At 38.4% G+C, this 23,140-nt stretch overlaps 1 protein-coding gene across 9 annotated transcripts in view; it reads left to right on the top strand.

Moving 5' to 3' along the window:
• MBNL3 (muscleblind like splicing regulator 3) overlaps nt 1-23,140 on the top strand; it is a 120,225-nt gene that overhangs the window by 85,417 nt on the left and 11,668 nt on the right. For 6 of the 9 annotated variants that reach the window (XM_036839457.1, XM_036839448.1, XM_036839454.1 and 3 more), the window contains 5 exons: nt 1,979-2,143; nt 15,214-15,405; nt 16,905-17,141; nt 20,004-20,154; nt 21,958-21,993. In XM_036839457.1, the coding sequence (XP_036695352.1) occupies nt 2,090-2,143; nt 15,214-15,405; nt 16,905-17,141; nt 20,004-20,154; nt 21,958-21,993 (670 nt within the window). In that variant the 5' untranslated portion in view covers nt 1,979-2,089. Of the gene's footprint in view, nt 1-437; nt 475-1,978; nt 2,144-15,213; nt 15,406-16,904; nt 17,142-20,003; nt 20,155-21,957; nt 21,994-23,140 lie in introns of all 9 variants that reach the window. The other 3 variants (XM_036839452.1, XM_036839450.1, XM_036839456.1) reach the window with 2 other exon arrangements.

The following is a 23,140-nucleotide window of genomic DNA, read 5'->3' as shown; positions in this document are numbered from 1 at the left end:
TTTAGGACTGTACCTTGGGGAAATCTTTAATGTTAGGGTGTGGGAGGAAAAGAGAAACCCCAGAAGTATAAACTACCATGCTTGGCTCTGGAAGCCGCCAAGTGTCACTACTTCCCCTGAGCTGTTAATTCTGAGCCAGATAATCCCAGTTATACTGGGTGGAGGGTGGAGAATCTGGGAACTAAAATCCTTGTGACTATCTTTGCTTTGATGCAGGTTGTAGTAGGTGTAAAAAGAAGCTTATGTTTTCTCTTAGGGGGGGACATTACTGGGGGGAACCCTCCATTACCGCAATTTTTAGCGCATATAAGGATTTCCTTATAGTCCTTATATGTGCTAAAATTATGTAGCTGTTTCCTAGGCTACTTAATGAGTTCAGGAAGACTGGGTTCATACCACCCTCAACTCTTACTACCAGTAAATTCTTCCTTTTCCAGGATTTCCAGAGAAATATAAAGGCACATTGAAACTAAGGTATTATTTGATTTTATAAATAATTTGATTAAAAATTTGATCAAATTGGAGAAACAACAGGACAAGCCTGACGGAAAACAATAGTGACTTCCTTGATTTCTCAAGCTATGTTTTAAGTTATACTCAGCTTCCTGCCAGGGGAGGTAAAATAAAAGAGCCACCTCATCCCACTGATGTGATATTTAAAAGAGCAGTTGCAGTGCATCTGGTTTTGCTTTATAGGCAACTCTCTAAAATTTTGAAGGACACACCTTGATTCTCAGTGAAATTATAGGAATGCTTTGATAACAAGATAACTAAATATGGAGAAGTGATTATATAATCCGTTAAGGCATCATAAATAGGGAAAATTCGTAGCATGTGTTGAAAACGCTTGATGAACTAACTGACTTTCTCCTGGGAATTCGGGTGGCCTAGCAACTTGCGCTCTTGGGTTCAAAAAAAAGTTGCCTTTTTTTCCCACCCCTCCCTCCAGTAAGCTATAAAGGATCTTAGCAACTGTGGGAAAAAGAATGGCTTGCAGTTGTGCTTATCTTAAAAGGATTATGGCGGACCTAGTAATCCAAATGAGAGAATCATTAGCTGCTTTGCCCAGTGCTCGAGAGTTAAACAAACACAACAGGTCACATTTGAGAATGTGATAAATACCTGTTCAGTGACATTCTTTGCTACCACATAGTAAACACCATAATTATCAGCCATATCAGCATTTAGGTAATACCAAACGCATGTTTGGTTCCACAGGACTGACATATGATCCTTTCTGGAAGTGCTTAAACCATCCATAAAACATTCGAATACCGGACACTCCCAAGTACGCTTTGGTCTCAATTATCCAAGTGAGCCAGGGCCAGTGCCTCTGGAATCTACAGAACAGCATAGCCCCAAGGTAGAGATTTATTCTTTGATTAACAAAATATCAGTGGATTTCAGGATGTTTCTCACATTGTATGGATTCGGGAAAAAGAACTTTAGAGCCAAAATTGTCCAGAATAATGGATCTAAAAGTTTTAAGGTACATTTATGTGTATATATGTAACATTTTCCCTCAGTTTTCCTGATTGTATATGTAGATCCACACCCTAAATCATATTTAACATGCATGATGTCTCATGTTGGGGAATTTTTATATAAATCTGTCATGTTATGATGATACACTATTCCTAATGTTTTATATTTTAAACATAAGTTGATGCGTATCAAAGTAGAGCAAAGTGGCTAAGAGAATAAGTTCTGGAATCAGACTAACTGGGTTTTAGCTCTGGTTCTGTCACATGTTAGCTGTGCAAGCTTCTCTCAGTCTCAGTTTCCTCACCTGGAAGATGAAGATTATGAGAGTATCAGTCTCAGGGGCCTTGTATGAAGACTGAATGCATTCATTCAAGTAAAGCACTTATGACAGTACATCACATATGCTAAGAGATTAATAAACTTTTCTTACTTTCTTAGCCACACCAGATTTTTAGAAATATTAATGTAAATTCATCTAATCCTTCATTTTCAGGGTCGGTGTGCTAGAGAGAACTGCAAGTACCTTCACCCTCCTCCGCATTTAAAAACGCAGCTGGAAATTAATGGACGGAACAATCTGATTCAACAAAAGACTGCTGCAGCCATGTTCGCCCAGCAGATGCAGCTTATGTTCCAAAATGCCCAAATGTCATCACATGTAAGTCACAGTGCTGCTTTTTCAAAATTGCATATGTATGTCTTTTATTTTTTAAGGATATATGTCTACATTGGAATAACCTTGCAAGGCCTTTGGGAAGTTAGTCACCAAAGGATTGAGGATGCAAGCTGATAGGTTAATTGACACTACAAAGCTGCTGTGCACGTGAAGGGAGCAGTCAGTTGCGTTGAATTTAAAACCTGGGTTGCAGGAACCATGAATGTAGTTTATAGAAGAATATTAATAAAGGAGCAGGGACATTTTAAGAGGAGGAAGAGGTTTGATTATTATTACATATAACCCTTTTAATTTTAGGATACTAATTCAAACAAATTTCCTTGCTCTTTGATGGTAGTTTTGTTGTTACTTTTTAATAGACTTTTTATTTTAAAATAATTTTAGATTTAAAGAAAAGTTGCAAAGGTAGTACAGAGAGTTCCCATATTACCCCTCACCTGGTTTCTCCCACTGTTAATATCTTATATTTCCTGGTATATTTGTCAAAACTAAGGAACTGACATTTACACATTACTATTAACTAAACTCCAGACTTTATTCAGACTTCACCAGATTTTCCATTAGTGTACCCTTTCTGTTCCAGTGTCCAATCCAGGATACCACAGTGCATTTATTTGAATCCTGTCTCCCCTCTCTCCTCTGGTCTGTGACCATTTCTCAGTCTTTCCCTGTTTCCCATGACCTTGACAGTCTTGAGGAATACTGGCCAGGTAGTTGATGGGGGTTTTAACTTAATCTAGCCACAGTTTCCCTTTGCTGAAATTAATGATATTTTGGCGTCATTCTAGACCAATGTCTAGTATTTGTGTGGATCAGTGAGTTTAAATGGATCACCTAAAAAGTAATTTTGTCCTACGGAGAATTCATCTTGTCCTGATACCTTAAAATAAAGAGTTGTAGTTTGGTCTTAGAGTTTTAAGGGGGAATTGAAAACTGTCCCTGTCTACTGAGTTCTTCCAGGTCTCAAATTTAGTTCCATGGTGTCTCATTCTAATTCCAGCTGGCCTACTTCCTTTTAACCATTATCCGGATACTAATTTGAAAGGCTTATGTTTTCTTTTTTGTAACCCACTTCATTGGTGACTATATAATGAACACACTGAAAACTGAAAGATGTATATAGTATTTAGATGCAACAAAAATGTGGGAATAGGTCAATCTGCTCTCAGCAAAGTGTATCTCATTAGAAAGTTGTTTCTCAGAATTCAAGGACATCTGTAGAGATAGGGCACCCCTTAATTGGTACATCTTTATAGATAATGCAAAAAACAGGTGCTTGGGGCATTGACAAGTCACTAAAATTTTGTACCATGATACTCTTTCCAGAATGTCTAGAAAATTTTAAGTAAAATAAATAGATTTCATGTTTTACGCTATTCATTTGCCAAAAACATTTGCCTTGGAGTTCAGTGCTGATTAATTACATTGATAAATTCGTTCCCAGAAGGTCACCAGTGAGCTCCCTGGAGTTCCTCTTTGACCTTTAGTAATACTTTACATGGTTGAACTCCTTCAAACTCTGTCCTTAGCTTTCAAACACTGAAGTATTTCAGTTTGTCCTTACTCCTGAAGGGATAAGGAAGAGAAAGTGTTCTAGATACTGAGAATAGTATGAACAAAGCCACAGAGAAATGAATATGCTTGGTGAGTCCAGAAAATGTGAGTAGATGGGGAATAAAGCAAGGGAGCCTTTTACCCACCATTACTACTCTTGGCCTCTTGTGGGATGTCCCAATTTCAGACTGAGCAAAGAATAGGAGCCAGATTTTATCACACACCTGAGCCCAGCATTTCGTATACAGCTGGAGCATATATTTTTTCATAGGTCAAGGGACATCAGTCAACTACCCTATTTCAGGGAATCAGAGAGCAAGGGCCTGGGGTAAAATAGGGGTAAAGACAGAAGGCAGACTATTCATCTTCCCTTCAGCCTCCAGTCCAGTATCTCCATGCCAAGTCTCAACCCTTCATGCATTATTGATTAGGGAGTGGCTTTTTAGAGTCCAATGAGAGATCCATTGAGTTTTTCAGCCTCTTGTGCTTTCTAATTTGATCCTCCATGCTTTCTATAATAGAATACATTTCCCTTTTTTCTTCAATGAGGGTAATTTCAGGCTGCAGAATATGACTGATATGACTCACAGGAGTACAATTTATTTTATAGCATATCACAAGACCCAAGACATTGCTTAGAAGACCCCAGGGAACAATTGGAAATTGCTTTTCTACCTTGTAGATTATTTAACAATAGCTATTGTGATGTGATAAACTGATAAAAGATTGATTTCTGTAGTTACTATGTGTACAAAAAGCTGACCTCGAGATGTTTGATATGATCTTCTTTTGTGGTCTAGAGAGCTGCCTTGTGGGCGTGTTGTAATTGAGCTAGTGTGAGCAATTTTAAGTGACATTTACCAGTCTGACTTGAAAGAACTGTTCTTTATTATGGATCTTGATTTTACCATGGAAGTAACGTATAATTTTACTTCATTTCCTTGGTACCTACTCTCCCCAAACAACTCTCTATCCCTTCTAACCGCACCCACCTCCCGCCCTGATCATCTGATTCTTTTCTCTAAAATATTCAAGCTTTTGTTTACATTTCCAGTCCTGCTGTTTGTCTGGCTGCATATCAAGACCCATTTGGTATCACTGCCTTGAACCTCAGGTCTGCCCACAAAGCACACTTTGATCTGTTCCTAGGATACCAGAAGAGCACATCTGCTTTTGGAAAATTGAGTATGGTTCGCTTATTATAAGCCCCCAGATAAAGGGAATGTCAACCCAAATGTAGCTAGAGAACAGATTCTGTTCAATGTGACTGAACAATGAATAAAAGCCACACCTAGTCAATTTGGGTGGAATGCTTGCTGTAGCAGGCAAGTTTGTTCACTGTATCTAACAGGTCTGAATTGACATTTGCACGTATAAAATTCCACCTCAGAAAGCTCTTGGTAGCTTTATTGAGGAAGTTTAGCAAGTGAGGCAAAGGGTGTGACTCCCTAGTATTTTTCAGTGCAGTTTAAGAGAGATAGTTGCTGATGTTCACAGCAAAAAAATTGTACGATTAAGAACTCCCCTTGGCATAATTAAGAGGCAAACACGAGCACTGGAGAAGAATTTTAGGGCAAGCAGACACATTGGATTCCAACTCTCAAGCAAAGCTAATGTTTCAAAATTTCAGGTCTTTTCACAACTTGGAATCTTCATTACAGAAAGAAATTTCCAAGGAAGGATTCTCACTGCTGGATGTAATATATGCATGTAAAAGGTGGATATGATGTTATAAGGCTATTAAAAATATTTTTGGCTCAGACATTTTGTGTAATCTAGACCTGTCTATATCTAGTAAATTCCTTTTGCTTTTCTGTTTGAACGTGGTGATTCACGTGGAAGCAGTTCTTTACACGCAGGTAAACTTGACCCAGTCGGGTGTATTCACCTGATGATTCACGCAGAGATGACTGTATGCTTTTCATGACTTGCATTCCTGTGGCCAAGTCATGGTGTTCCAAACCACAGAGGCTATAAACACGGGACTTCAGTCTTTTTCTTTATCACAGATAGAATCATCTGATGTCTGCCTGGACCCTCCCCACCTTTTTGCATCATTTTTACAATTCTATTTACCAAATATATTTCTCAGAAACAAGCTTATATGTCTGTCTGACATTAATATAGTAAGGAATGAAGGTGATGTAACACTTTAGGACCAAATGGGGAAAAACAGGAAGTTGCAGTAGATAAGAGGAAGGGAGATATACTAATTAGTGAATAATTTCAGTATTTTTAGGCTCCCGTGTTTTGAATGTTTTTCTTCTTTAATTAAATAGTACCTCTAAGATATTATGTTACTCTATGCAACTTTGGACCGGGACAGATTTAAGTGAATGGAAGTAAAATTGCAAAATATTTATTTACTTTTTAATTTTTGAAAATGTTAAATGATTTCGTAGTTAAAGATGAAAGGATAATATCCTTCCCTCACCAAGATACATTCTACATTTTGCATATTCATCCAGAGTTATAGTTTTTCTAGCTCACATAAACTAGTTTGACTGAAGTATATATGCTATCTCCCTGTTGTCAGGGCTCTTCTATTAAAAAATTATCATTAAAAAGGTGAGCAAGACATTTTGTAGATTTAGTGGAAAAGGAAATTCTGTCCATTTTCCAGATTAGCAGTCTCATGGTCAGTACAGAAATTACAGTGAATTTTAATGAAGATTCTTCAGTGAGTTTCTCAGTTTACCTACTCATGAAACGATGAATGACGACCTTTACGTCTTTCATCTCGATGTGGTGACATTCAGTGTTTTGTAAAGTGATTTTTGCAAAATGTTCAAGTCAGTGGACGACGGGCATTATGTAATTATAAGATTAATATGCCCTTAATATAATTATGACTGTCATTATCATGTGAAATTCCACATTGACTGAGGTTGAGCAGATCATATCACAGGAGTGTTTGGAGTGATAACCATGCTACAAGCCCAAAACTTTATCAAGATTTTACTAAGTTTTCTAAAAAATTAGAAAAGATTTTACTTTTAGATATAGCAACTGAGACCTAATATTATGTATTTGTTCCACAAATTGTTCCCAGGTGTAGCCTTACCTTGAGGTTAGTGAAGGCTCAGGGCCCCTCATTTGCGTGGTGACGTGCCAGGGCCCTGGGAGGAGGCGTAGCAATGTGTTTACAATGTGTTGGTAAAATTTGCCAAAGATATTTGTGTATCCTTTGTTCTGAAGGCCTAAACTTGGGGCCCCACAGATCCTGGATTCACTCCTGATTGCAATTACTTGTCCAAAGTAGAGTAGTTATTCAGGTCCTTTCCCGAGGCTGTGCATGTCACACCGCTTAAAGCTCCTTTTAGAGTAAAGCAAAATAAATCACACCAGCTGGAGGTTTGCTGCCTTGCCCCAGCTCGGCTTAGTATACAATGTGCAATCTGTTTTTTTAAAAAGTGAAATGAAAATGCTACACTTTTGCTGTCAAACAGAGGGCGTTTGTACACGATATCTTTATGGTGCGCAGTTTCTTCGATAGGAACGAATCTCAACACTCTCCCTTTATCCTCCCTCATATATTCCCAGGAGATAAATTAAAATGTAATCTCCTCTCAGCCCATTTTGTGTCCTCCTCTGGATCTGGTTAGCTCAGTTGGTGAGGGGCTGGTGCTAATGAGACCACGTGGGCCCGTTAGCTTTCCTGCTCAGGGTCACAGTCTAAGCTCTAGCAGCTACCTCAGCATGGCTTGCCGTTCATCACCAGTGAGGTGAAGGCAGGAAGTTGGGAGGATCTGTGAAAATCGTTTTCCCTGACGGAGGATAAAAAATCACAACAGCGGCGAGAAACAAAGCCAATGCTTGGCAATCTCACCTAGAGAGGATGATATTTTTTTTTCTTATCACCATCTTCTTGCTCAGATCAGTAGAGTTCAGTGGTTTGTCACTGAGAGGGCCATCAGGAGACCTAGTGTGAAAAAATGTGGTTGCCCTCCCCACCTGATAATATAATCTTTCCCCCAAATCATCCTAATCTGCCATAATAATCTTTATAGATATACTAAATATTATTTGAAAACCTTCTTCGCCTAGTCTCCTCTCTTAAACCATTCTGTGGATATCAGAAACATTAGCAATTGTCCCCTGGAACCACACATTTTATAATAAGAAGTTGCATATTTCAGTCTGTAGTATCACTAAACCGTTTTTTTTCCCCCAGAACTCTTCATTGGATACCTTTTGATACTGATGATTTAGCCACTCCAATTAAAAACTGCCATGCATACATCTGTGTGGGTGTGTGTATGTGCATGTGCACATGCATGTGTATGTGTTATACAGTAGCCTGTGCTTCTCCTACTGTTTAGCATTTCAAAAGACCGTTTGGGAGTGGCCTTCGGCTTAAAGTTTTCCCCAGTAGAGCCCAAAACTGATGGATTTTTCAATCTCTCTGCCACTACTTTCGATCCCTGAGTGTTTCTTTTGTTTTGTGATTTTTGATTTGGATTTTTCTAACTGGTAAACCTAAAAGTTATCAATGGCTTAGGAATCCCTTTTCACTCAATTCACTAAATATTTCTTGAGCATCTACTCTGGGCCAGGCATTTATAAGAGTAAGAGATGGTTTAGAAGGTGAATTAGAAACAGTCTCTACCCTCTAGGAATATATGATCTAACAGTAGTGAAATGGTGGATTAATGTTTTCGTGATCCCCTTCGTTTCTGCTTTGTACCTGATCCTACGTATTTTTATAGCTTTGGGCTTTCTTTTTTCCTCCGTAGAGTTATTTTTATATTAGCCATGCAAGGTTTTGTTTTAGTTTGTGTTGTTGTTTTGGTGGCGGTGGTGGTGGTGCTTTGTTGAACCTCTGATAATTATAACCCTTTGCATCCATTTATCCTGGGTTTGCACTGAGATGTCTCTAGTCTCCAGGCTTCCTGTGGGTTCTTTGCTTTTCTCAGCTCTTGCCATTTCCCCCTCCCCCCAAACCCTTCCTTTTTTCATACCCGTTGTTAAAATTGGGTAACCACTTGATTTTTTAAATACTTTTTCTTTCCTAGTGATTTCTTTCCTAGTGAAAGTTAATTGAATTGTCACTGTTATTACATAGTGATTCACCAACAAATAATTTTTAGGGCAGTTCTTGTTCACGTCTCAGGAGCAAAGTTAAAATCCCCTCACCCATCTGAGGAAGAAGTCATTTACCCTTCTGCCAGATCCTTACCTCTAGGAATCAGCTGTGGATTATAATTCCTGACCTGCTCTGCAGCTTCTCCCACCACCTACAGGCAGATCCAAACCATGACTTGTTCCCTCTTTCTTGCGATACTTTACACCTTTTATACGCACAATAATCTATCGACCCTTCCCCTACCTGTCTTCCTTCAATGCTTCCCCTTATTTGGAGACTTCCATGATTAATAAGGTCAGAAAAGCCAGGTCTAGGTGAGGATAACTATTCACTTTGACCCTTGAATGTATTTGTTTTTCTTCGCCTTCTCTTGGGCCACAGTGACTTATTAACAAGTGTGATTAGTACATAAACACCACTGTCAGCTTGCATCTGTTTATAAAGTTCACTCTCAATTATTGAGGGACCAATTAACTAGTCTGGAGGTTATGTGGGCCTCCTGCAGTGTGCCTTTTGGCCACTTCAATCCCCCTAGAACAACGCTCAGAGAATGTGGAGATGACCAAGCAAAAACTGTGAAACAAAAACGATTCAGTTGTGCTCCTTGTGAACAGCTAGTAAAGTCCGATGGAAACGAAAATGATACATTTCATTGTGCTTTGGGATTACCTAAGGATAGAAATATGCATGGGGGCGCTGAAAGGGGCTTCCTTTTGTACTATATAAATGCTTGTAAATGAGTAATAAAATTAAGGTCTTATGAGTGCTAAAGTTAAGAGTGCTATTTTTCTAGTATTAAAATCAAGTCAACAAATTGTTACCAAATGTTTACCATCCTATAAAAGAAAAGGTTTAGTCGTCCACCTTTAGACATGAGTTTAGAGAGAGGAGACCTCAATTATGATGTTGACTTCAGGCCAGGATTAGCCTAAGTGACTTAAGTGCCTTGCATTCATCCAACAATAATTGTAACTGACCTTGGATATTATTAAAGTAACTACAAATAGATCCAGGCTGTGGGGAGGTACAGAGGTGGATTTAGCATAATATTTAATTTTTATTTCTTTATACTAGCTTGAGGAATAACTCATTTTAAGTAATAAATCAGTGTTACTAAGATGTATATGTAAACTAGACATATTTATTTGAGGCATCATTTTTCACTGAGTTGTATTATTATTCAAAGGTGCTTCAGAATCCTTTAAGGCCAAAATGTTGTGGCTCCTAAAATTTTACCTTTACAGCAGTCCATCTATCTCCCCATTCTTAGTCACTGAGTAGTTATTGTTTTATAAACAAATAGTTAAGAACATGAATTTTACTAACTACGTAAAAGAACATTTTAGTGAATACTTTAGTATCTGTTTCTAAAGTCTAACTTCTTCAACTTATGGAATCTTGCTACAAGTATTAAATTCACACCAATAGATTTTTATATAATTAGTGCTTTACTTCAGAAATTGATGGAGTGCTTTATTTTTTGGAATCCCGTAGAATGAGGGTCAGCAAAATTTTCTCTAAACGACTAATAAATATTTGAGGCTTTGTGGGACAAGAAACAAAGTTGAGGATATTATGTAGGTACTTCTGTAACAAGAGAGAAAACAGATATCCACACTTTTTGTTATATAGGTCTACGAGTGAGTGCCGTGGAATTTATTTATGGACACTGAAACACGAATTGCATATAATTTTCATGTGTTATGAAATATTACTCATCTTGTACTTTTTTTCAACCATTTAAAAAGGTTGAGAATAACAAATGCTGGAGAGGGTGTGGAAAAAAAGGGAACCCTCCTACACTGTTGGTGGGAATGTAAATTGGTACAACCGCTATGGAGAACAGTATGGACGTTCCTCAAAAAACTACAAAATAGAGTTTCTATATGATCCATCAATCCCACTCCTGGGCATATATCCAGACAAAACTATAATTTGGCAAGATACATGCACCCCTATGTTCATAGCAGCATTATTTACAATAGCCAAGACATGGAAACAACCTAAATGTCCATCAATGGATGAATGGATAAAGATGTGGTATATGTATACAATGGAATATTACTCAACCATAAAAAAGAATGAATTAATGCCATTTGCAGCAACATGGATGGACCTAGAGATTATCATACTGAGTGAAGTAAGTCAGAAAGAGAAAGACAAATACCATATGATATCACTTATATGTGGCATCCAAAATGTGACACAAATGAACTTACCTACAAAACAGAGACAGACTCACAGACATAGAGAACAGACTTGTGGTTGCCGGGTGGGGAGGGATGGGGGGGTTGAACTGGGAGTTTGGGACTAGCAGATGCAAACTAATACGTATAGAATGCATAAACAACGAGGTCCTATTGTATAGCACAGGGAACTATAATATCCTATGATAAACCATAATGGAAAAGAATATGAAAAAGTAGTAGTATATATATATATATATATACATACACACATATATACTGAATCACTTTGCTGTACACCAGAAACTAACACAACATTGTATATCAGCTATACTTCAAATAAAATTTAAAAAAATAAAATAAAATAAAAATATAGAAACCACTCTTACCATTCTGGCCATACAAAAACAGGGCAGGCTGGATATTTGGTTCAGGAGCTGTGGTTTTCCAACCGTTACCCTAGAACATGAGCTCTTAAACAGTAAGTCGTCCATAACCCCACACCAGGGGTGAGTTTCATGAGGTCCTTGAACTTCTTGAGATCACATGCAGTTTACGCACATATGAATTTTTCCGTGGACAGGGTCTACAGCTCTCATCAGACTCTCAGAGAAGTTCAGGACTCGAAAAAGATTAGGTGCCACTGTTCTAGAGGCAATTCACCAAATTTTAGAAAGCATTTCCTAAGGCCCTGATAGTTCCTAGGTACTGTGCAAGTAACTGGTAGCTCACAGGAATTCCTACCCTAGCAGCTAATACTGCAAGAGACATTGAGGGTAAATAATTGTCTAGGTGATCTTTTTATTCATATAGTCAGTTGTCGCCATCATTCTTGTTGGTTTTATAAGTCTCAGAGAAAGATGAAAATCCATACCCCCTGTTCTAGGAGGAAAAGTTTTCTCATATTTTCAAATATTTAAGAAATAATTTAGGTTTGAGTGAATATCTGAAACATATTTAAGTGCCCAGACCATTCAGGCTGTAAATAGAAATCAGATTCAACCTGTTAGGTACCTTTTTCTTTAAAATTAAGATTACCCCACTAATTGGTTCATGTTAGCTCAACTGACATCAAAGGCTGCAATACAGGTATAGGAAGGATTAAAGTTGCTTATTAAAATTGAATGTGTGAACTTGCAGGCTGCCTGATATAACAGGTGGCTGTTAACTAAACTGAAAAAAGTTGAATGTTCAAATTCATGCAAATGGAGTAGTTACCCTGGGGCAGAGGTGGTGGTGAGAAACAGAAATGTCCATTTGAAAATAAATAAGAAACTCAGGAGTTTCCTCCCTGTGCCCGAGGGTTGGGAATAAAAACACCTGCTTCTTCTCAATAAACAGAGTTATAGAATGAAGTTTATACCAAGAAGGAAAATGGTTATAAAATCTACAATACTAACTTTAAAACCTAAACATGGCACAGTATAACCTTACAAACCCTAAACTTTTTCAGCAAGTCCCTTGCACTATTTATATAGACTTTTAATTTTCAGCTTGTTTTCATACAATTGGAACATATAACAAACCTAAGAGGATTAAAACATATTCTAAAGAAAGCAGAAGTTAACCAGGAAATTTCCCCCCAGAAAGGAAGGAAAAAATACAGAAGTTCAGAGCTATTATAAATAGGAAGCATTGCTTACATGTACATTATTCTTAAATATTATTAATTGATTGGTTATTTATTAGTGATTAATGATTTTTAATCTGGAAAATTCACTCACCTGCAAGTTTTCCTTTTAATTCAATAGTTTTTAAAAAATGTAATAATGGCTCTTCTTGGTTCTGTGACAAGCAAAAGCAACAGAGCAAAAGACAAAAGCAAGGAGAATAGGATGGTAAAAATTTTATTATGAAAGTCAGAGAGGAAAAAGAAGTAAAACAAAGAGTACTGTTGTGTGGTTCAAATATAGAGTTTTTACCATTCGAGATTCTGGCTAATTTTGAGACAACCATGAACCATCGAGTTGATAAAGTCTGCCTTATCTCATTATATAAAATAATATCACATCAGCTAATTCCTGGATCTTCATATCTCATTCCATGAGAAGTATGACATGTCCCTATACCCTGTTACATCACAGCGCTAGTTAGGCTGGGTCAGCCCTTGGCTTTTGTCCTCAAACCTTAAAGCACCTCCCTGACTGCCCCGTCATCTTTCCTGCCACCTGGTGTCACCCCTTTCCTCTTAAAGCTCTTGGCCACCATGCCTTCTCTACTTAACCCTGGTGAGTCTTGCCAGTTTGGGGAGGAGGGGGCATGCTCTTTCTGCCCTTCCTAATTTGCCAGTTAGCTAATGATAAACTCATCTAAGGTAGGGTGCTAATGGGGAAGTCCTTCCTTCCAAGCTGAATGTGGTTTATAACAGGGGTTTCACGGAGAAGGCTGTGCTATTGAAAGTTTCAAGTCCGACTAGGGAGTGGCGTCATGAATATAGATCGCCCCTCACTTCATACTCCATAGACTTCTATTCTACCTGCATTTAGAGCTGTTCCTATTAATGTGATTTAGCAGAAGGTGTGGGCATAGCTTGGCAGTGCAACAGATTATTTTTTTAGTGAAAGAGATAAAAAGAAAGCAAGAGAGAACAATGCTATTAGTAATACATGAGACATCACCAGTTGCATGACAATGTGCTACCTACCTTATAAAGTCACTATTAGAAATGTACTATATTTAACCATGATTTGTTATTCATTCATTAAAATGTTTACATTTATTTTTAAATTATGTCATTGATTATATCAGTCAATCGGTCATTCACTATATATTGGGTACTATAGGGGAGACAAGAGAACTATCAAAGAAATTATGACCACATTGAGAAGAAAAGACACCCACATAGGGAACAAACTGGAAAACAGCACAGTAAAGTGATAAATTATGTGGTTACAGATAATAAAGGCAGTACATATATGAAACTCTTTGAGATCAGGACTACCTAGAGGGGTGGGATTAGGGAGGGTGGGAGGGAGGCACAAGAGGGAGGGGATATGGGGATATATGTATGTGTATAGCTGATTCACTTTGTTATACAGCAGAAGCTAACACAACAATGTAAAGCAATTATACTCCAATAAAGATGTCAGAAAAAAAAGAAAAAGCAAACATTTGGCTAAAAGTTTTCAATAATTTCAATTTAGATTAAATGGGAATTAATAACAAAACTGTGTATCATCTAGAGTGAAGTGTTTATAACTATGCTGTGTTACCATACATTATATGTATTTGTCAGTTCAGAATTTATTTTCAATTAGCCTAAATTAGTTTTTTGTTGTCTCCATAAAGGTTGAGTATTTATGGAGATTAACATTTTTTGTGATGTTTACAATAAGATTTGAGTCAAATAAAATAACCTGTTAATAAAAAAAAATAGGAAAGCCAGTAAGATTCCTTTGCATTTCCAAGACTTTTCTTTACAAGTTATACTCTAGTGTATGTACCTTATAATCCTTTTATCTCTTCCTGCCTAATAGGGATTCTCGTAGCATTTTTAGGGCCCCCTTTTAAACTGTGCACATCATCTGATCCCTTAGATAAAGACAAGGCTAGGCAAGTCAGATTCATTTGTAAAATAAGACCTCTAAAAAAAATGACCGTACTAATTTCATTTTAGGTAGACAGCAAGAAGTTCTTACAGCTCTCACTTTTCAGAATCTACCCCTTTCTTCCTCCCTTCTTGCTTTCTTCCTTAATTGATAGTGGGCCAAGAAGCAAGTGTTTGGTTAGGGCAGTTGGGAACCATGGTAGGACCAGCAGCTTTGGAGCCAAGCAGCACTGCAAGGAAGGGGAAGGGAAGGAGGAGGGTGGGATGAAGGGGGAGAACCTGAAGTCTGTGTGCAAAGGCCATGCTTGTGTGAGGAGATGAGGCAGATTGCCCACGTATATGATATCGTTGGTGCCATGGTTTTTAGGTAAAAATGGAAGTGCTAGAGAAAACACATTTGGAACAGACTCCATCAGTGGGATTTAATTTACTTAACTCATGACTGTTATAATTATGTGGCTTGGCGTATCAGCTTACCAATAAATTTGTTACTCAAAGAGATTTGTGGTTTTAAAAGGAACTCCTCCTATATGGGAATTAGTATGAGACTAAAAATAAAGCAGAAAATACAACGGTAACTTTTGATATGACTTGAGCTTTTTGAAAGAATGCTTCCTTGTGTAATAATAGGAATAATCTATTGACCTCTAACACCTTTTTTTCTCTTTTAAACATACAGAATTCTTTTCCTGTGACTCCATCCCTGGCACCTAATCCTGCCATGGCTTTCAATCCCTACTTACCTCATCCTGGGATGGGCCTGGTCCCTGCCGAACTTTTACCAAATGCGCCTGTGCTGATTTCTGGAAACCCACCTCTCCCACTGCCAGGACCTCCTGGTCCAAAACCGATGCGTACAGATAAACTGGAGGTATTTGTGTAGAAATATATAAATCCCTATAGGGTAGATATTAACCTTATGCATAAACATTCTTAGAGCCCAATGTTCTGAATGCTTTAGATGAGTACATCTGAATTTGTTTTTTTAAATTTTATTTATTTATTTATTTATTTATGGCTGTGTTGGGTCTTCGTTTCTGTGCGAGGGCTTTCTCTAGTTGCAGCAAGTGGGGCCACTCTTCATCGCGGTGCGCGGGCCTCTCATTATCGCAGCCTCTCTTGTTTCGGAGCACGGGCTCCAGATGCGCAGGCTCAGTAGTTGTGGCTCACGGGCCTAGTTGCTCCGCGGCATGTGGGATCTTCCCAGACCAGGGCTCGAACCCGTGTCCCCTGCACTGGCAGGCAGACTCTCAACCACTGCGCCACCAGAGAAGCCCCCATCTGAATTTTAAGCTTATGGTATATAATCTCAGAGAAATGTTAGACATTTTATTACTGCAATTTTACCCTGTTAAGAAGTGCACGGTTGTATAGTAGGTCAAACAATGTCTTAGTGTACCCAGCTGCAGACTGTGCATCTCCTTTGCTATGGCATAGAAAGTCTGGTGGGAATGCTCCTTTTAGCCAGGCTCCAGCTTTGCAGAGTGGGATTACTGTATTCGTTGATGAGTCTCTACTTGCTAGAATAATCAAAAAGTCAGCTTCATTGGCATCTCCTTAAATGCCTTGCCAAGTATTGAACTGGAATCTGTGCATGTCCTTTAGTCATGGTCCACAAGTCTGCTTGTAAAAAGCACATTGCAGGACTTCCCTGGTGGCGCAGTGGTTAAGAATCTGCCTGCCAATACAGGGGACACGGTTCAAGCCCTGGTCCAGGAAGATCCCACGTGCCGCGGAGCAACTAAGCCTGTGCACCACAACTACTGAGCCTGCACTCTAGAGCCCACGAGCCACAACTACTGAGCCTGTGTGCCACAACTACTGAAGCCCACGCACCTAGAGCCCGTGCTCCGTAACAAGAGAAGCCACTGCAATGAGAAGCCCACGCACCGCAACGAAGAGTAGCCCCCGCTTGCCGCAACTAGAGAAAGCCCCCGCGCAGCAACGAAGATCCAACGCCGCCAAAAATAAATAAATTAATTTAAAAAAAGGAAAGCACATGCTGTGTGATAAAGACACATCTTGGAGCTTAACAAAATAACCCCCTCTTGCAAACTTAGCTAATTACACTTTAGGCTGTGTGTCAAGTGGAGGATTAAAAACTGGTTTTCAACAATACTTGCATTTCAATGTAAGGAAAGCAGACAAACTTTTCCTTTGGGAAGATTGGATTTTTTCTTCCTCGGAATAGGAATTTTGTTTAGGTTTACATCTCATAGTGAATATGGCTCGACATTATCCTTCAGCTTTTAAAAGTTTTCCTAAATAGATGACAAAGGAATGTATACTGTTGCTCTTATACGTTCACTGGCAAAATAAATAAAAGCTAATCACCTTCCAAGCATCAATGTGATTTTTTTTTTCTTTAAGGTTTGCCGTGAATTTCAGCGTGGAAATTGTACCCGTGGTGAGAGCGATTGCCGCTATGCTCACCCTACAGATGTTTCCGTGATTGACGCAAGCGATAATACCGTGACCATCTGCATGGATTATATCAAAGGTCGATGCTCCCGGGAGAAATGCAAGTACTTTCATCCTCCTCCGCACTTGCAAGCCAGACTCAGGGCAGCTCATCACCAGATGAACCATTCAGCTGCCACTGCGATGGTAAGAACAGGCCAGGACTCGTCGACTGTTTGGGGATAAATGATTCATATATCCCTCAATTTATCTAATATCCTGGAACCATGATCTTGGATAGTCATGAGGGGACCTTAAAATGAATTGCCCAGGTTATAAGCTGGAAAAGAGAGAACCTATTTATTCCAGTTCACTAAAATTTTCTAAAGATAACTATTTTAAATCTTTCCTAATGATTTTAACTTACTCTGCTTTTTCTCCCATTTTTTAAGAAAGAGTAAATTATACAACTTAAACAGTAAATTATTTTGGAGTGGTTTTTATCGCCTAACTAACCTTAATATCATAAAAAGGCAGGAAGTTGCCTTTCTGCCCCGTGAGCCACCTAGATGGGCACTTTGCTGGTAACATCCTTAATGCCTTTCACAAACAGAGGACTTGGAGGATGGGGTGGAAAATAGGTTCTAATTTCCCAAAGGTTAATGATTTCAAGTCAGCAGCCAGCCAAGGCTGGGGGGAAATTTCTACATGGTTGGAGAAGAGGCATGGCTATTGAGTTGCCCTAGTAAGTAAATTTGGGGGAAAAGTTAGTCCTAGTTAACCATGAAAAGGTAGGAGGTAGGAAAATATTTGCATAACACTATAGTGTGATAGGTTAAAAAATAGGAATTATGATTTCTTATGCTTGTCACAGCTGTCAATTATTTTGATAGGCTGTGGGCTATTCATTTCTTTTATAGTCTGGGCCTTTCCTCATGTAATAGGGTATAAGCCCAATAAGGGACAAAACCCTGAGGAAACCTCATTTTTCCCGGCTGTGGAAAAAATATCACCTCCATGACCCTGAAGCCCATGACAGAGACCTTTCCTTTTCATAAGAGAGAGACATTTATTTTCAGACATCCCTATTTGTTGAGAAGGTTTTCCTCATACTAAGTTAAAATCTATCTTGTTGTAACTGGAACTTACACTTAGTTTATTGCAAAACATGTCAATCCCTATTTCATAGGAGCCTGATTCTCATGTCTTTTCTCTAAGCCAAATACCCCAAATTTGGACTTGTTCTCTTTCTCAGTACCCCTGCTCTCTCAGAACTGAACCCAATACTTTGTGAAAGAGCTGAGTACCAAAATAGAACAAACTTATTTTCTGCCTTGATCTGGACAGCAGAATTTGTTAATGAATGTTAAAAAAGACTTCACCAAATATTTTTTGTCTTAAATTCTTTTGAATGAGGGAATTTTAAGCTATGAAAATAGGAAGGTATCCAGAATATTCAATGCAGAATTGAAGCCTCCAATTGTTAGATTATTTCTGTTGGTGGCAGAGAGTTCAGAAACAACATACCCTATTGTAAAGGAGAGGAATACAGTTGGCCCCCTAAAAATAAAGGTTCTCATATGCATGGGATGTACAAGGAATGCCATGTCTGTGCCATGGTGTACCTACCTGCCCAATGCTCAGTCATGGGGCCTTCGTATGTATGTGCCTATTTCTGATGATTTTGGTGTGTTTGGTAGAATGCATACAAGTCAGCCCCAAATTTCCATGTAGAGAGTTAAACATACTATATATAGTAAGGTCTTCAACTGGTACTTTTGAACGTCAATATAGAATTCCTTTCTGAGTGACTGATCAGAGCGGCGTCTTAAAGGTAAAGTAACACTGGCCCACAGGAATTTGTTTGAGGTAAGATTAAACAGAGGAGGCTGCATGAAGAAATTTAAGCTTTCTACATTTTAAGGATTCAGAGTTGAAATGCTTTGTGAAGCAGAGATTTTTACCCTGTTCGTGTTCATGTGCACAGCTTGGGTTGACTTTACTGAAAGCAGCTTGTATGCATTTAAAAGGAAAGACTCGAAGGGGTGATATTTATTTCCCAAATGAAAATAGAGATACCATTAGGCCTTCTTATCCGTAGGAATAAGGAGGTCATGGCATGCCCCTTTTCGGCTTGTGGAAGGCTAGATACTCAGCGTAAGTGTGCCCGTCTCCTTAAGAATTTGGAGCATACCCAATCGTTGTTGCCGGGACAAGTTTTTAAAGTACTGTGCAATTTGCTGAGGAAAAAATGTAAAGTAATGTCAAATTTCTCCAATGAATCTGATCCAGGGGGAGCTTTGACTCTACATTTTAAGCAGAGTGGGATTTTGAAAGAATTGTAGACATGGAAGGAGGATTTTAAAACGCTAAGAGCTTTCAGAATTAAACCTTACAACAAAGCAAACAATACGTATCAAAATGCACAGCAAGTCTCTATAAATGAGAATTGCGTACATTTTGCTAACTATCTGTGGTATCTGGGGGCAGATTAATTCATTTGCTTTTTCCTTACATGTTAGTTGGGAAATATACAGTTATAGGGTTTGGACCTGAAATCCTTGTATAAATTGAATTTTGGATTTTGGAGCTTTAGACTCTGATCTACTGACATCTGTTTTTTCACCTACATACCATTTATCTCCTAGATTTATATTGGAACTTTAACTGGCAAAAATTTCTTTCCTGCTGTATCTGTTGCTTCTGCTAATCTCATTTTAATAGGTTGGTAGATGAGCATCCTTTAGATGTTAATTTTAAATGATTATTTGCTGTCAACAGCATCCTGTCACGTCCAGCCCACATGATGAGGTCCTTTTCAGCTTCATTAATTTGTCTAAATTAGTGAAGTTGAAAAGCTGCTTTTCCCCCCTGTATGTTTATTTTCTGTTTTGGACTGAGTATGTACTCATATAGTCAACGGCTTCATCTCTGAAGTTGGTTACCTTGCTCAATGGCGACCCTTGCAAAGGGTTCCCAGGCCAGACCTTATCTAACTGCTGCTTGCTTGGTTTGAGTATGTATTTTACTTTCCTTAATACTATTTATTAATCCATCCTTCCCTCACAGGCCCTGCAGCCTGGTGCATTTCAACTGATACCAAAGAGATCGGCACTTGAAAAGACCAGTGGTGCCACCCCGGTCTTTAATCCCCGTGTTTTCCACTGCCAGCAGCCTCTGACTAACCTGCAACTCCCACAGCCGGCATTTATCCCTGCAGGTGAGAACGGGGCTCTGGGCACCATGAGTTGCTTGATGTTGCGAATGAATATAGGGCCCACCAGCTTCCAAAGAGCATTTATGTGAGAACGGTCAACAGGTATTGTGGTTAGAAATAAAACAAGGCAGTTATGCTCAATCTGTTTGTATACGGAACAAACTGTTTTCCTGTGATTCCTGAGAATTAATGGTTTTGAAATCAAACTAGGAAACACTGTCAACATTTTTCTTTGGAGCATTTCCTAATTTTTGCTTCTCATGTTTGATTCACTTGTTTCAGTCTCAAACTAATTCCTTGATTCTTAGGTATCACTTTCAAAGACAATGGTCTGCCCTCAAAAAAAAAAAAGTTTCCAAGCTTCAGCATTGCAAAAACAGGTAGCCCATATATCTTTGATATGCCAAAGACAGTTATAATAAAACTACCCTTACATTTATAATACAGTATAGTATATATATAAAACAGGTAGTTTTAGCCTCTAACTCTTAAACCAGTTAATATAAAATATATAGCAGTTTATCACATTTTCCTGACACTTTGTGGCATATTTTATTACCTCCTACATTCAACTATATTTAATAGCATAACAGTTTTGCACTAAATTGAAAAGACAAATTTAAGCCATAATTTTTTCAAATAAATATCATAGGGGGCTTCCCTGGTGGCGCAGTGGTTAAGAATCCACCTGCTAGTGCAGGGGACACGGGTTCGAGCCCTGGTCCGGGAAGATCCCACATGCCGCTGGTTGATTCGTAGCTGAAATTATTTCCATGACCAGATATGGGCTCAAATCAGCATTCATGTAGGCCCAGAAGCAGAAGGGCTGAAGTCAAACAAATATCGTATATGAGGGGAATTACTTCTCTTCCAGTGGTTCAGTACTTTAAGAACAAGCATATAGTCTCTTAGGAATAAGTTGAAAATACTAACCCCTGGGAGTACGGTAGATTTTTTTTTTTCTGTCAGAATCATAAATGCCCCAGTTTGGAAACTGTTAAATGAAAATTACATGCTTTAAAAATTAATTTAGAAACCTTGTTAATTATAAACATACTAAGCACATAGTATTGTATGCCTGGACTTGAAGAAACCCATTGGTTAACTGATACATTAATCAGTTAATTAATTTTGAAAGAAGCCATAAAAATCCAGTCTTTTGTCTAGTTAACTAACCACAATAGTTCTTCATGATATCATTTAAAAACACAATTTTTAGACTTGTTGGGCTGGATTTGGCTAATTTAAAATCTAGATTTACAAGCAAAAACGTCAGAAGAATCCCTTTCCCCTTAATTAATAGCAAAAGAAAAACTTGTCAGGCTGAGAGCCCCCTCTTGATGAAAAGCCTGTTTGCCATATGTTCACAGTCAAGTCCTTGGTTGCGAGGTGGAGAAAGCAATGATAATAGATTAGTGCCCTAAGTAGAACTTATTGGCACCAGCTGCCAGATCCTGGTGCATATTTTGAAAGTTGTGTGTATAATAAATTAAAATTCTCCCTTTCATAATAAAAATCCCTTAGGATGTATTCGTCCAGAATAAATATGTAATTTAAGTGAGCTAATGCCTTTAAAGAAAAATTAATGTTCATTTTTATACCTAAGAATCCAAGAATTACTTTGATTACCTGGGTTTGGGATCTTAAGCTGTAATTGTGAGCATGGGAGATTACTGTATATGCATGTGCTAGTTCATTAATATTGCTAAGAATATCTTTCTAGTTAGAAATTATTCCTATCAGTAAAGCTTTAATAATGAAATATCTCTTTTCTTTACTTTTCACGCTTTTCTGCATGGTGTACAGGGCCAATACTGTGCATGGTACCCGCTTCAAGTATTGGTAGGTTTTGTACAAAAATTCTCAACTTTTTACAGTCTGAAAAAAAGTGTTTTTCTGTTGTGACTATGAAAGAGACAAGCAACTGGATGACGTGGCTGGACGTTTTCTGAGTATTGAAGGTTTGATATGGCGCTGTCTGTTACATGTCTTTGTGGAATCACAACAGTCCTACACTCTCACAGTTGGTTGCCACTGTGGTCAAATACCGACCCTGCCATTTCTGTATTTTCACCCTAAAAATAGTAGCTGAAATATTTTGAAACATTTCCTTATCTAGCCAGAATGGGCAGTTTTATTCTTAGCTTTACATCTGTTACTAAGAAATTGTGAAGTATTTAAAATATTTTAAATGTATAATTTGTAAAGTACAACACAACAATTCCTCCAAAAAATAAGTTATCCATAAGATCAAAATCATTCAATACTCAGATGTTGCAAAAAAGCAAAGCTAGAGCATTCTGTAGTGTTTTGTGATGATTTCTGTAGTGTTCTAGGATGAAGTGCCATCTGCACGGAAACCAGGCACTAGAGAATCATTTCAAAATGACTCTTTGGGGGTATGTGGTTTCTAATAACCAGTTGCACACAGATCCTTTAATTAGCCACCTATCCAATATGGTAGCCATCTCGAAACCATTTTGTACGTCACTAACACTGAAGAAGACAAGGAAAGTGACTTGTTTCCCTCTCAGAACTCCTAGGGAGTTCACAGCTCCTATAGTCTCCATGGGCACCAGGAACAGACCAGGAGAAAATAGCTCTGTTCCATACAGGGAGGAATTATCCCACCTCACCCCACCATCTCATATCAATCCGGTTCCTTTTATCCTTTTTGAGAGTTCGCAACAGCTTGACCTCCATCCCATTGGTCAGCCAAAGTGGATGCAGAGCCCAAAAGGGACTAACAGGTTTATCAAGATAAAACAAAAAAGTCAAAATGACAACTACTAACAGAAGCATCATATGCATATGATTAGAAGAACATACTTCTGCAAGTTCGTGAAGTGTGTCTCCGTCTTCCCATTTTGTGACTCTGCTCCCTCGTCCTTTCACCTAAGAGCTCAGTGTAGGAATGCAAACTGCATGCTCCAGTGGTGCTGCTTCCTTCACAGTTGTTGTGCCCCCAAAGGGAAAACAAGAGTGTTTT

The sequence above is a fragment of the Balaenoptera musculus genome, chromosome X (genome assembly GCF_009873245.2).
Source record: "Balaenoptera musculus isolate JJ_BM4_2016_0621 chromosome X, mBalMus1.pri.v3, whole genome shotgun sequence".
Taxonomy (NCBI): Eukaryota; Metazoa; Chordata; class Mammalia; order Artiodactyla; family Balaenopteridae; genus Balaenoptera; species Balaenoptera musculus.
This window is presented reverse-complemented; position numbering and strand designations above follow the sequence as displayed.